This window comes from Tyto alba, unplaced genomic scaffold (assembly GCF_018691265.1).
Source record: "Tyto alba isolate M040663 unplaced genomic scaffold, T.alba_DEE_v4.0 Super-Scaffold_6, whole genome shotgun sequence".
In the NCBI taxonomy this organism is placed as follows: domain Eukaryota; kingdom Metazoa; phylum Chordata; class Aves; order Strigiformes; family Tytonidae; genus Tyto; species Tyto alba.
In genome coordinates, this window is record NW_024881327.1 from 29,150,925 (window position 1) to 29,165,965 (window position 15,041).

Below are 15,041 nucleotides of genomic sequence, written 5' to 3' on the forward strand. Positions count from 1 at the left end.
GTCATTAGTTAGGTAGTACACAAAAAGAATCAGATGAGTTGGAGCAGTTTTGAGAAGGCTGAGGCCAGGAAGTAGAGACTTCAGAACTCTGTCAGGTCATTGCACCATCACCTCATTAAAGAGTGGGGTAAGATCACAAAGTTGAGGATCAGCATGACACCTGGCAGATCTGTGCTTTTGATGTCCCTCGTTGTTTTGCTGTCTGTTTTCATCTTCTTGTTCTGTGCAGCAGTTCCAGCAGCAATCCCAGTTCTCTTCTGATTGTCTTCCCAATAACAGACCCTGAGGATAAATTCGTGTCCCAAGAGAAGGGTATCCATTTGAGAGTCAGTGTCCTGATGGAAAAAGAATCAATGGCTCCTGCAGTAGAAAGGACTTTACTGCATATTCTTCACAGTTTTTTAAGAGGGGAAAACAAAGAGGAAGATCAGGAGGTGTCAGGAAGAGTCTTAGAACTCAGCTGACTCTTCAAGGAGTACAAGAAATAAGAGTGGAATGTTTTGACTTCTGCCTTCTTAGATATTCTTCTGTTAGTAGAAGGGATAGAAAGTATTTTGGCATTCCAGTGAAGGTCCACAGTTGAAACGGTTTCCAATTTGTACGTGGGGAACTTAAAAGTAACTTTCTCTGATTATATGCCTTTCATCTTCTGTGACATTCTTGTTAGTGTTAATAAACTAAAAATATCTAATTATTCTTGGAATTACATGTAATCCATTCCTTAACCGAAATGTCTATGTATTGTGCTGATGGATGGTACAAAAGTCTTAGGATGATTCTAATCTAGGAATGCAACTAATTAACTAAATAAATGTAAGTTCAGAAGCAGTCTGTGATGGCAACAGCAGTCTTTCTTCATGATTCTTGTATAATTGAAACCTCAGCAGTTCCTTCCATACTAGAAAGTACATTTAATCTCTTAATTTTGCCACAATATGAACACATATCAAATACAGGAGCAATAGAGTTCAGATTTAGAAAGCAAGGAAATCTCAGTATTTTTTATATTCCAGTTTTCTTTTCTGATTCCTTTCTTTGATGAAGTGCCTGCTCCTGGAATTACTTTCCATGGCAATATCATTCAACATTTCAGTTGCTGAAACACACATACTTGGTGGGGAGAATGATTCGTCAAACAGTCATTATGCTTCATGCTAGTTTTCTAGAAAGTAAGTGGACTGAGTTGTAGTGGAGTGGTGTTTGTTATTTGTATGGCTTTTATGGGTAAAGCACTCAAATATTTTTCCAGATCAAATATTTTTTTCTAGCTTCTGCAAATGAACATTGCCACTGTTAATTTTAGGGGAGGAAGAATGTGTTGTTTCCTCTTTGCTTGCAGTCTTTGAATCTTAAAAGCTTCTATATGAGAGGAGAGAAGGGGACATGGTGGACCAGAAAAAATTATTACCTGAAACTTACCGAGACTGACTTTATGCTTTTTGTGTTACCAAAGTTATGGCTTACTCAAACTCTTTATAGCTTACAGATCACAGATATAGTTGCTGTCATTAAGCAATTTGTGACCTTCATAATGTGTTGATTTCAAACAACTGTTGAGATAGTTGTTTTAGGTAAGAATGCCAACCACTAGAGCACTATTGACAAGTCTGAACTGCTAGCTGGTATTTATAGAAAGGACAGTGCAAAAATATGGTATTGTTTGTCCCAAGAAAAGAGTAATAACTACTGAAAACTTTGTATATTTTAAGGAAAACCTGAACTACAGTGTATGTATAAAGTCAGATGTCTGAATTTAAGACAGCTAAAAGTTTCCAATGTCTTATGAGGTTTTGTTGCTCGTTTACTCAGTGCAGTTTCAAAAGAATAATGCAAGTAAACTTACTTGGTTTTTCAATTTACAGAAAGCACGGGATATATTGTTATGAATTTTGAACAGTCATATTCATAAAGGATATTTATTTCACTGGACAAGTGGATTAAGTTAAGAGTACAGAATATTATTTCGCTTGGAAATTGCTTTGGAAAATCAGTTTTGTAAGAGTAGTTCAGTTTCAGCATACACTTAAAAAAAAACCCATCATAATCATAAATTGAAGGAAAATTAGAATCATAAAAGAGTTTGGGTTGGAAGAGACCTTTAAAGATCATCTTGTTCCCACCCCCCAGCCATGGGCAGGGACACCTTCCACCAGACCAGGTTGCTCCCAGCCCCGTCCAACCTGGCCTTGAACCCTGCCAGGGAGGGGGCAGCCACAGCTGCTCTGGGCAACCTGTGCCACTGGCTCACCACACTCACAGTAAAGAATTTCTTCCTTATATCTAATATAAATCTACTCTCTTTCAGTTTAAAAATGATACCCCTCATCCTGTCACTGCACTCCCTGATGAAGAGTCCCTCCCCATCTTTCCTGTAGCCCCCTTTAAGTACTGGAAGGCTGCTATAAGGTCTCCCCAGAGCCTTCTCTTCTCCAGGCTGAACAACCCCAACTCTCTCAGCCTGTCCTCGGAAGGGAGGTCCTCCAGCCCCTTGATCATCTTTGTAGCCTCCTCTGGACCCACTTGAGCATGTCTTTGTCCTTATGTTAGGGGCCCCAGAGGTGGACACAGTACTGCAGCTGGGGTCTTACGAGAGCAGAATAGAGCAGGAGAATCTCCTCCCTTGACCTGCTGGCCACAGTCCTCCTGATTCAGCCCAGGAGACAGGTGGCTTTCTAGGCTCCAAGCACACATTGCTGGCTCGCAGTCAGTTTTCCATCCACTAGTACCCCCAAGTTCTTCTCCTCAGGGCTGTTCTCAACCCACTTATTGCCCAGTCTGTATTTGTGCTTGGGATTGCACCCTGATCCATGTGCATGACCTTGCACTTGGCCTCGTTGAACTTCATGAGGTGTGCATGGCCCCACTTCAAGCCTGTCAAGGTCCCTCTTGGCATCCCTTCCCTCCAGTGTGTTGACTGCACCACACGGCTTTTCCATGCTGTCTAAAAAGTGCAAAGGAGGAAATCTGAAAGCTTTCGGTTGGTCACAAAGTTTCCAGGAGGATCTGCTCCATGATCTTACCAGGCACAGAGGTGAGACTGACTGAACTGTAGTTTCTTGGGTCTTTTTGTCCCTTTTTTAAAAATAGGTGTTTTGTTTCCCCTTTTCCAGTCAGTGGGAACTTCACCAGACTGCCACAACTTCTCAAATATGATGGAGAGTGGCTTAGCCACTTTATCCTCCAGTTCCCTCAGGATCTGCAGATGCATCTCATCAGGTTCCATGGACTTGTGCACCTTCAGGTTCCTTAGATGGTCTTGAACCTGATCTTCTCCTAGAGAGGGTGGTTCTTCATTCTCCCAGTCCTGGTCTTTGCCTTCTGCATCTTGGGTTGTGTGGCTGGAGCACTTGCTGGTGAAGACTCGGGCCAAAAGCTGTTGGGTACCTCAGCCTTCTCCATATCCTGGGTAACCAGGTCTCCCATTTCTTCCCAGAGAGGGCCCACATTTTCCCTAGTCTTCCTTTTATCACCAGTGTGCCTATAAAAGCTTTTCTTGATGCCCTTGATGTCCCTGGCCAGATTTAATTCTATCAGGGTGTTGGTCTTCCTAACTTGATCCCTGATTGCTCGGACAGTCTCTCTGTATTCCTCCCAGTCTGGCTGTCCTTGCTTCCACCTTCTGTATATTTCTGTTTCATGATTGAGCTTGTTCAGGAGCTCCTTGTTCATCCATGCAGGCCTCCTGGATTTTTTGCCTGACTTCCCCTTTGTTGGGATACATTGCTCCTGAGCTTGGAGAAGGTGATACTTGAATATTAACCATCTTTCTTGGGCCCCTCTTCCCTCCAGGGCTTTATCCCACCAAGTCTCTGTGATGCCAATAAGATCATAGCCCTGCAGCTATGTGCATATCTCGAGCTACTCTTTTATTCCCCATGCAATGTGCGTTTGCATAGAGGTATTTAAGCTGGGCTCCTGATGAAGCTGACTTACTGGCTGGAATTCCCTTGTGCTGCTCTTCAGGTGCTCCTCTGCTGACCTGTGATCCCTCTCCGGGCTCTGGGCATCTATTGCTGTCACTGGCATCAAGCTGGTAGGAGTGGGATGGATTGAGCTTCCCCTCTGCCAGAAACTTTAGTTTAAAGCCCTCTTCACCAGCTTAGCAAGCCTATGACTGAAGATGCTCTTCCCCTTCTCTGACTGTTGGACCCCATCAGCCCCCAGTAGACCAGGGTTCTCAAAGCGAGTCCCATGGTTGCAGTAGCTGAACCCCTGGCTCTGGCACCAGTCCTGTAACCAACTGATGATTTGCTATGTTTGACTGGCCCTTTCAGACCCCTTCCCTTTGACCAAGAGGACTGATGAAAAAAGTATCTGCGCTCCAGAGTCCCTTACCACTGCTCCCAGGGCACTGTAATCCTTCTTCATACTCCTCAGAGTGCTCCTGGCTGTATCATTGGTGCCCACATGGAGCAACAGCAACAGATAATAGTCAGTGGACTGTACAAGTCTCAGCAGGCTTTTGGTGACATCCCTGATAGAAGCTCGCCGTAAGCAGAACACCTCTCTAGAGAGTGCATCAGGTCAGCAGATGGTGCCTCTGTATCCCTCAGAGGAGAGTGATCTAATCCTATCACCCATTGCCTTTTCTTAGTTGCGCTGGTGGTTATACGGGGAGCAGACCAAGCTGCCTTACTCAGCTCCAGTGTCTCTCCTGATTGTGACACATCTTTCCTCTTCAGTCTGCAGAGCAGTGAAGCAGTTCTGCAAGGGCACCTCAGGCATCGGGGGAAGTCTCTTCCTCCTGCAGGTCCTTGCCATTGCAAGCTTCCATTCTTCTGCATTATTGGCCTCCCTCCCTTCCACATGTGCTGGCGAGGGAGTTTTTGGCTGTTTGGCTACGGGCCCACTGCAGACTGTGCTTGGAACCAGCTAGCTAACTCCTCAGCCTCCCAGATGCTGCTCAGCCTTCTCATGGCCTCCTGCAGCTCAGCACCTGCTACAGGAGGGCTTCCCCCTGGGCACAGATTTTGCAGGCAGGTCCCCGACCCAGTAGAAATATCTGGGCACGTCTTGCAGCCTGAGGCCTGGACCACAGCCTCTCCCATCCGCAGCTCCATCTGGGGGGAGGCATTGGCCACCGCTGGGATAGATGGCGCAGATCCTCCAGCCGGAGCTGCAGCCTTTGCTCTCAGACAAGTGTCCGCCCTTCTGCCTTGAGGGGCAGGTAGGGTGAGTGCCCTTGGCCTGCACTGGAGCCGATCCCCTCAGCAAGTGACAGTTGATGGTGCTTACACATTTAAATCTTCCACCATCGCTCCTGGCTCTCGTGAGAGCTGCTGTCTCCTGGTGGACCTCCGCGCTCCCCTGGTGTTCTCCTGGCTCAGGAAACCTCTTCTTCCATGCCGTGATGCACTGCACTGCAGGACATACCTGCTCCAGAGCTGATCACCTTGGCAAGTGGCAGTTGGTGGTTACACAGCATTTAGATTGTTTAGCCTTTGTTAGTTTCAGTATGCTTGCTAAGTAGTACTATATCTTTACTGTCTATATTGAAAATTAAGTGGTAGGTGATATTTCTGCAAACTTTAATTTTTGGACTTACTTTAAATTGCCATGCTTTCTCTCTGTCAACACTCACAAAAAGTTAACTCTGAAAATTAGGTTCCTAGCATATTTACAATAATCATCTAAATTTTGAGAAATTAGCTAATAAGTTTTAACAACTACTGGCTACATTTATTCATTGATATTGGTTGTTTTCATGCTAAAATATAAAACTCTTTCCTTCTAGTACTGTTCCATTGGGATCTGATCAGATTCTTCTACGAGGAGCTCAGTTGAGAAATACTCAGTGGGTTCATGGGATAGTTGTCTACACAGGACATGACACAAAACTTATGCAGGTTTGTCATTTGGGTTTTCTCTAAGTTATGTTTTGTTACCTTATTATGCCATTACGTAGCACAGAAGACATGTCTAGATTCAGTATAGTAGTTAAAATGTCAGCATCTTTCTTATGAAGTAAAAGCAATAAAAATAAAGCAATTTCTTGTTACTATTACTCACTTAGCCTAGTAAGCATATTCGTTGATTCTATTTTGTAACGTGTTTTGAAAACTACTTTATTAGCAAATTGGATCATTATAGTTTGCCTGTTCATCTTTTTTTATTTTTGACTGCTCTTAAGACTGTCCTCTTGTGGAGCTTTCTTTCAAGTACAAAGGTAAGCGTTCTTGTCAGAAAACAAAGTGAAACTATTTACAAAATGAGGAGGGAAGAGACCCATTCTCAGACTATGAAATTACTTTTTGTAATGCTGTTTGAAATACCAAAATTGAGATGAATTTGAGAAAAAAGATTGCTTTCATATTGGTCATGCATGTATCTTACTTATTGCTTTTCTGATTTGTAAAACATCTATTTGAAAAGGTTTGATTGTATTAGCAATTGTCTTCTATAGCACTGATAAGGTGTATGCACATGCATTTAAAAATTTACTGTTAGCTGTTGCTGTTACGAGTGTTCTGTGTGATTGTTTAAACTGGTTGTGACACAAAACTAAAGCTCTAATTCATGGATTTATAAGATGCTTCTTTTTATTTTGAGTGAAACAGTTATGCCATTTATGATGATCATGATATATTTGGAAGAATGTTTAGAAAAGGAGGCAGTATCATGTAATTTGAAAAGCGAGAACTGTGTGTACCTCTTCTAACATTTAATAGCCACTGTTGTTTTTTGTCTTTTGTAGAATTCGACAAGTCCACCTCTTAAAATGTCTAATGTGGAACGAATTACGAATATTCAGATTTTGATTCTGTTCTGCATCCTTATTGCCATGTCTTTGATTTGCTCCATTGGTTCAGCTATATGGAATCGAAGGCATACTGGAAGAGACTGGTATCTTGATCTAAATTGTAAGATGTGAAATAATATATTTTAGAGTTCAGTTGTCTTTCATATTTGGAAAGGAGGATGATTACCATCCTTTACACAGTGTGGTTTTTATCAGTCTATTGGTTGTTGAATAAAATCATTTAGGCTAGGTGTATCGCAGCAAGTATAAAATTTACCCTACTGTGCCATCTGAGCTTTTGTTAAATTCAACAAGGGGAGCTTTGTTGTTTGCCTCTATCTTTCAGCCTCAGCATCTCTGCAGCTCATCAAGGTTTGTATCAGCATTCCACTGGCATAAACAGCCAGCTTCCTAAACATCAGGCTAAAGCCATTTTCAGCTATTACCGATGGATTACGTTTAAAGCTGTGGTGACTTTTCTGAATTTTTAAGCTCCCACATGACAGAAAATGATGCTGTGGCTTTATAATTTTTACTATACAGGGATCGAAGTAAATAATTGGCTGCCAACATCGGATCTTAGCTCCTAAAAAAGATGGAATGGGCACAAAAGATCTCATCTAACATGCTGTGCAGCTGTACTCACGGCAGATGCAAGGCAATGTGATGTTATGTTGGCCTTTGCAGTAGCATGTACCATATTGACATAATTTGACTCTCAGTGAGGGAACTATATTTAAAGAAAGTTTCCATAAGTACACTCAGGGTCAATTATTCGTGTTTTTGGAATGTCTCATGGTGGACCTAGAGCCTTCTGTAGGCAGTAGAACCTGAACTAGGTTTTCTGCTCCTGAAACAACAGTCTTGAATACAAAGTTGCTGAATGTAATCATCAAAGTAGGGATTAGGGGGTGGTTTGGTCAATTTTGAAAGAAAAATCTTGGAATTCTGATTTGAAGACACTCTCCTAAAGCTTCTGTTGAACAAAACAGTTGTCTGCATTTATGATGAACTTCTGTTTATTGAGAACCTTGCTTCTTTTGGTGTCGATGAAGAAACTTTTTTTTGAAAAGGAGGAAACCTAACCTTCATGTTTCCATCTTGAGGTGGAAAAAAAGTGAAATAATTAATGGAATATTGACAATTTCCAGTAATATTAAAGTATGGCATTAAATGCGCTTCATTATTTATTTTTTAATCTGATTCTTCTTTTCAGTGCATTTATTTTTCTTTTCTGAGAAATGTAAAAGTTTACAGAATATGGTGAAGTAGTGAAGCAAAACAGAAGCTTTTGTTTTTATTCCTGAAAAAAGTAACATGAAATAGTGCCCACTGATACTTTGTGTGTTCTTCAAGTGATATCCTTGTCAGTTTATTCTCTGATATACGCCCCACGACTAAATTAAATTGTATTGGGTTTTGTGAGGTATGCCCTTTAAGGCTGCGTTCAGCTCATAGTTGTTCTTGTACTAGCTGCTTTTAATATGTAAGAAGGTATTTATTCCCCTTTCCTTGTAGTTACTTAATTTTTATGTGGTAGTGAAACAGGTTCCCAGCAGTGCCCCATCTTTCTGAATGCTGTTAGTATTTAGTTAAAACAATCTGTTGCCTGTGGATGACAGAAAAAAAAAAAAAGTGGTAATGTTAACAATAAATATCTGAATATTATTTTATTTGCAGATAGCAGTGGGTATCAAATTTCATTTAATCTCAGTAGTCATTATTGTGAATATCACTGTCATGGTGAATGTTAGCTCTCTGGTCTTTTAGACTTTTGCTTCATTTGATGCTGGAATTGGTATTAATGAAAGTATCTAAAACCTGCTCTCTTGGATTTTAGAGTAACAACCAGGTCCACATTACATAGGCAGTGGAAAGCTGTCTGAGGTTGTTTTTCTTAGAAATATCTTTGAATACAGACAGACAGGCAGGCTAAATCTTTTACCCTTTTGCTGTACTGGAGAGCAGGTTGCTGTTTCCCATTCGCATCCTCTCTGTGGTGCTACTACTAGAGTGATCTAAAACTTTAAAAGGAAAAAGTAGTATTAAACTACTTGTTTCATGTGTTAATATTAACATTTCCATTTCTTTTAGAACTTTCATTAAACTCTTTAATTTCATCTCTTTTCATGTGGTGTGAATTTACCTTTTTCCTAGTATTTTGTTGCTTTGGAGGGGGAGAACAGGAAGTTGTGAGGGTGTATAGGGAAAAAATTCTTCCACTCCACATCTCCCCCCTTTAAAAATATAAAACTCTAAAATTTAGAATTTAGAATTCAGTCACTACATATAGATATTCCCAGATTATGATGTTAAAATGTAGCAAAAGAGGAAATGACTGCCAAGTTTGCTTTTCAGAAATTGGAGAAGATGGCAAAGATTGCTAAATTTGAACTGCACTTTATAATAGAGATCCTTAATTCTTATGAAGGTCATATTTATAAGCAAGTGATCGTAATTAATTCTCAAGTTCCTTCTTCGACTCAGAACATTTTAAAAATCAGCAGTTAATGCAATACTCTGGATACATAGTATATGCATACTTTTAATTATGGTTTTAATTTTTTTTTTATTCGTTTTGGTTTTTGGCAGATGGTGGAGCAAGCAACTTTGGATTGAATTTCTTGACTTTTATCATTCTCTTCAATAATCTTATTCCAATCAGTTTGTTGGTTACACTTGAAGTTGTTAAATTTATCCAGGCATATTTCATAAACTGGGTAAGTATTATTTTTACAATATGCATTGATTTGTAAAATCAACTGGTTTACAGGTAAGTGAAATGATTGATTGCTTGTCTATGTGTACATTCTTTTCTAACATTTTCTTAATGTAAGTACTTAAGAATGTTCTTTATTATTGCTGGTGTCTGAGAAGGTAATAATAAATAGTTTTATTTAGTGCTTTTATACCTGCATCAAACTGCTTTTTGGATCATATTTTATGTGCTTTGCACTTCCCCATTATTAATATTCAGGTATCAGTTTCATCCAGAATGATCAGAAGAATGTGTTTTGCAGACCAGTGGAATTTTGTACAGTTTCATTTCTTCTTTCTAAGTATAGCCCACATTTTGGATTTTTTTCTGTATTTTGCTGATTTTACCAGCACCACCATAGTTTAATTTTTTTTTTTTTTTTTGTACAAAACCAGTGTCCATCAGTATTATCTCCTACAAACTATATACAGGTCATTTTGGCATCCTTTATTTTTTTTTCTTAATGAATTAATGGGGGAAAGAAGGGTTTATTCTCTTTGGAGTGGAGGGTGAGGTATTCTCCTTAAAGCCATGTAAGTGCTTTTAATAGCATACCTTCAATTTTTCCATTTTTTCCAAATGTAAATTAATCATACCATACTGAACTCCTTGATTCTTTGATCAAATGTGGGAAACAGATTTGTGGTGTGAGATATGACGTCATGCAGATACAGATAAAAGTGTATGTGGAGTAGCAGGTAAAGTGTATGCTTCATTTTAAAAGTTAAATATTTTTGTAAGCAGCCAGCTGGTTTTGATTTCTTCATTGCTTTTGTACTATAGAACAAATTATTGACAAAAAAGAGAATGCAATTAAATTCCTCATTTATGTTCTGTATTCTAAAAGGCTTACCCATTTTGAATGTATAGCTTGGCAACTGTTCCAAAAGACAATTTTAGCTTCTGTTCTGACCCTGCCATCTCACATCATGAGGGATTAGTTGTCTTTAATTTATCTTAATCTGGACTCTGGACATTTATTATCGCAAACACTGTCTTTGTATGCATATCATACTGGTATGGTCATCTGCAGTCTGTTGCACTACATTGTCATACTTCACAATGTTTTAATCTTTTACTGTATTTAAAAATAAACTCTGATGGGTGGGGTTTTTTTTTAACAAGTTAAAAAAAAAACAACCAACCAAAAAAAAAAAAACAACCACTTAACCAAAACCCCACCACTTATAATGTACTGTACTTTTATTGTGTACTCTTAAATTTATCTTCATGTTTTTATCTCAAAGTATATTTATCTTGCGGTTCTAAATGACTAGTAGTGAATACAATATAAATAGATAAGACTGACTTCTCTCTAAGTGTTATAATGTAGTATTTCTGTTCATTACTAAATCTATTCTAGGTGCATGGGTACAACAGTTTTTCAATAATACAAATCCCTGGAAATAATTGGAGTAAAATCTCAAAGAATCATACAGATTTTGTTTTAAAGAGGAAATCTGATTTTTTCTGGGGACTCTTAGAAGTGATCTGGTTGCATCTGTGGCTTCCCATGTTAAAATAATCATAAGTAAACAACTTGCATTCATGTTCAGTCTGCTTTTCTACACTTACCCTTTCTACTTATGTACTAGATTTCTTGCAGCAGGTTATGGAAGACTAATTTTTAAACATATATACTTTTTTTTTTATCTGTAGGATATAGACATGCACTATGAACCTACAGACACTGCTGCGATGGCTCGTACTTCCAATCTCAATGAAGAACTTGGACAGGTAGTAAAACATTACTGGTTCTAACTCTGTGTATTGAAATTATTCATCTGGGTTTACAATCCAAATTATTAAAATAATGTGACGATTCATTTCAAAAAACTTATATTCTTGCCTTAGTCCTTGCTTATTTCTATTCTCTACATTTTGTCAGATGTTTTTAAAAACACTTTGGAATATGTGGGACTTAATTTTTTAAACCAGTATTAAATGAACAAACAGTGCTTTATGTATCAGTGTGCATGTGGTAATCGCAGAAGGTTGAAACGTATTATTAAAGTTACAAAATCAGAGAAATTCTGAGCATGAAGGCTGTCCATGGCACAAAAATTTAATTTCTGTATATACACTATGATAGTGTGCTTCCTCAGTATGTAATTTTTTTTCATACACTCTGCCTTTCTCAGAAGAAACAGTGGGTACTCTCTAGGACTGAATCGTGACTGTATACATTCCTTCTGTTGAATCTTAGCTTCCCGTCTGTTTCATTTTACACAACCTAGCTATTTTTTCTCTCTGCAGTTTGTTACTTACATTCCCAGACACATTCCCTCTTTTTGACTTCGGCAGTTCTTGTCTTAATTTCTTAAGTTTCTCATGAAAGTTATTTTTAGTGTGTAGATAGTCATGAATTGTACTAGATATGTAAATAACTGATGAATGTTAATGTATAATTACTGTTATCGTTCATTTAGGTCAAATATATATTTTCTGACAAAACGGGTACCCTGACATGCAATGTTATGCAATTTAAGAAGTGTACTGTAGCAGGAGTTGCTTATGGGTAGGTATTTTTATATACTTTTCTTTATCTGTATACCTTTCTTTTCCTCTGCTTGTGCATATGTACCTATGCATTATTACTACAGTTAAAATAAACTTATGCATGACAATATCTACAACTAGGAGTCAGTTTGTGACTATGAAATGTGGCTTGTGAGAGGTATCATCACTTCAGTCGTGACACACAGACAGGAACAAAAATAAAATTTAGATACCAGAGGCTTATTGCTGTAACACAACTTCAGTGTGCATGTTTTTTCTCTTGCTCAGTCTGTTTAAAGTTGTTACTAAAAAGAAGTCTTCCCTCATACTTGCAAAAATTTATATCATCGTCCATCCTTCATATTTTATGAAAGCACATGCTCTTGCACTAAATAATATGCAGGATGAACAAGAATTTGAACTGCAGTACTGTAGCATGAACTACAGTACTGCAGCCACCATCCAGGTGGCTTTTATGAATATTGCTATAGTGACATAACTCCAAATATCAATGTCGCTATTAAGAAATCTTTCCAAATAAATGCAAGCAAAGCATTTTACTATTTCTTTGTCAGCAGCTGCAGCCAACTCCTTCAACAGAGTTTGTAAAAGCCTCAAACTTCTAAGACTGTTTACTTGGAAAAAAAATCATTAGAGCAATAAATAGACCAGAAGCACCTACATTGTAAATGTCACTGTGGCTTACCAGCATGTGAGGTGCTGGACCTGGGCCGATCTTGGAGCATTCAGTAGCAGAAATTAGACATCTCTAGGACTGGGCAGAGATCAGGCAGAGGTTATGAAATTAAGTGTTGGGCTAGTGCTAAAGGTGATGATTAGGCTTTTGTGACTTTATCTTTTGAATCCCTTTGAAAATCCTAATTTTCAGGAGTCTAATCCAGGCTTTCTGTTTTGAAAAAACTTAGATCCTTAATGCATTAACCATACTGATGATTTTTTTTTTTAATTAACAGTTGTAATAAAGTACAGTTCTAACCTTGATATTTCATATACATACATATAAAAGTGTGTATGTGTGTGTATATATATATAGGGCTCAATTTCAACTACATGAACTACATGAACTAATTTTATAACTTCAGAGAAACTGTTCTGAGCTATTTTCAAAATCTTTGTATACCAGTTTTTAAGATTCAAAAAAATTACATTAATGATAATGGCACTTAAAATCAGTATTTGATATTCAGTTCATTATATATCGTATCTGAAGTTAGTATAGCACAAATTCTAAAATTTCTGCTCTATGAAATGTAGGCATGAATGTATTTTTTAGAAAGAAATTATCTGATTTTTAATTCCTATCCTTTCCATCTCCCATCTACCCCATTTTAAAAAGACATAGACTGGTTTTCTGATTAGCATCACTGTGTAGAAAGCAGAGTTTCTTTTTACAGTGGATAGCCGTTACAGCATCTCTCATAGCTAATCTAAGAACAGAATCACTCTGTCTTTCTGTATTAATGCAGATAAGAAGTTGAGAACACAGAAAACAGCAAAAGTGACTGTTCAGTCTCCTGTGACTCTTTCTGAGTGTGTTATAACTTGTGATATTCAGACTTGTGTCATCACAGGGCAGAGTCCTTTATGTGCTAACTTTATTTGTTAGCATTTTGTGAACTCAGCCTGACAAGCTGCATTATTATGGCTTCAGATCATTAAAAAACTACCTTTTGTTTAATGAAATACTGTAACAATGTAGATCTACTGAAATATAAAGCAAGATTTATAAAAAGGGCAAATACCTTTATATCTGCTGGTATAAATTAGTAAATAGACAAGCTTTCAACTGAAAGAAATTATCATTTATAGTTTATGAAGCCTCAAGAGAAAAATCATATTTTTGCAGTATTTTATTGTTGTCTAGGCGCTAGCAAAATACTTGGTTGAGATACCTGTAAGACTTTTTTTAGTAATTTAATTTCATTAATTAATCTTTTATACATGATCCAATTTTCTTAGCCTTTGTGATTCTTTTTCCTCTCCCTGTTTCTATTCTTCCCTTACTTCTTGTGCAGCCATTGTCCTGAGCCTGAGGATTATAGTGTTCCTTCAGATGATTGGTAAGCTCTAAAAATCATTTAGTATGTGCTGTGTGTTTGAAGATTCAAGCTTAAAATCAATGAGACTTTTAGAAACAGAGCTAAATGTGAGATATTTTACTCAGAAGTTATTTGAGTTTCAAATTGATGCAGACCAACAGACTCCAACACAAATCTATGCCATCGGAATTTTATGGCTTTAGTTTGTGTACTCTGGAATAGAATTGCTAACAGGGTCACTGAAGTATAGTGCAATAATTCTACTGTCAATCCTGTACAATTCAGAATTGCTCATTGGAAAGAAAGTTTTGTCGTTTATTAAGGTAGTTGGTATTACAGTAATTTTGATCACAATTTTCTACTGTTACTTAGTAATAGGTTAGGAATAATTTTTAACATGTTTGAAGAAAAGGTACATATTTGAGAGTGAAAAATAGGTAATAAGTTACTGTTAATATTTTACTTCCTACAGATAGTTTTAGAATATTGGCACTACCTAGTTCTTAACTGAAACTGAGATTAAAGCACCCAAATACACTTGGGGCCAACATTAACCTCTGAATAGGTACCTCAGGAAAGACTAAGTCCTGTCTTCCTTTATGCTTCCATCTGCATGATGCCTTGCACTTCATCATACTTTCTTAAACTAAATATTTTCAATACCTTTCAATATAAGCTCAGATAGATCAGGAAAAAACATGTCATCTAGAGTCTCTAAGTTAGCACTGTTGCATTTGTTGAAAGTTGCAGCAAGGTATGTCACACAAAACTGTGGTGTTGTCATCTTATGTTTAGACAGGTTTGAAGGAGAAAAATTGCTTTGCTAGATTAGAATTAATAAATCTTTATTTAAAAAAAAAAAAAAAACACGGAAAATCCCACACACACATACACATAAAAAGTGGCACACATGCACACACCAAAACCTTACATGATCTGCATATCCTCATTTGATGTAGTAGCAAGATGTTTCTTAAAAAAAAAT

General features: G+C 37.8%; 1 protein-coding gene across 5 annotated transcripts in view; it reads left to right on the forward strand.

The window, feature by feature from the left end:
• Positions 1 to 15,041, forward strand: part of ATP8A1 (ATPase phospholipid transporting 8A1) — a 122,445-nt gene that overhangs the window by 30,649 nt on the left and 76,755 nt on the right. For 4 of the 5 annotated variants that reach the window (XM_032999087.2, XM_032999088.2, XM_032999090.2 and 1 more), the window contains 6 exons: positions 5,735 to 5,846; positions 6,695 to 6,860; positions 9,332 to 9,459; positions 11,157 to 11,234; positions 11,927 to 12,015; positions 14,033 to 14,077. In XM_032999087.2, coding sequence (XP_032854978.1) covers positions 5,735 to 5,846; positions 6,695 to 6,860; positions 9,332 to 9,459; positions 11,157 to 11,234; positions 11,927 to 12,015; positions 14,033 to 14,077 — 618 coding nt within the window. The remainder of the gene's footprint in view (positions 1 to 5,734; positions 5,847 to 6,694; positions 6,861 to 9,331; positions 9,460 to 11,156; positions 11,235 to 11,926; positions 12,016 to 14,032; positions 14,078 to 15,041) is intronic. The other variant, XM_032999089.2, reaches the window with a different exon arrangement.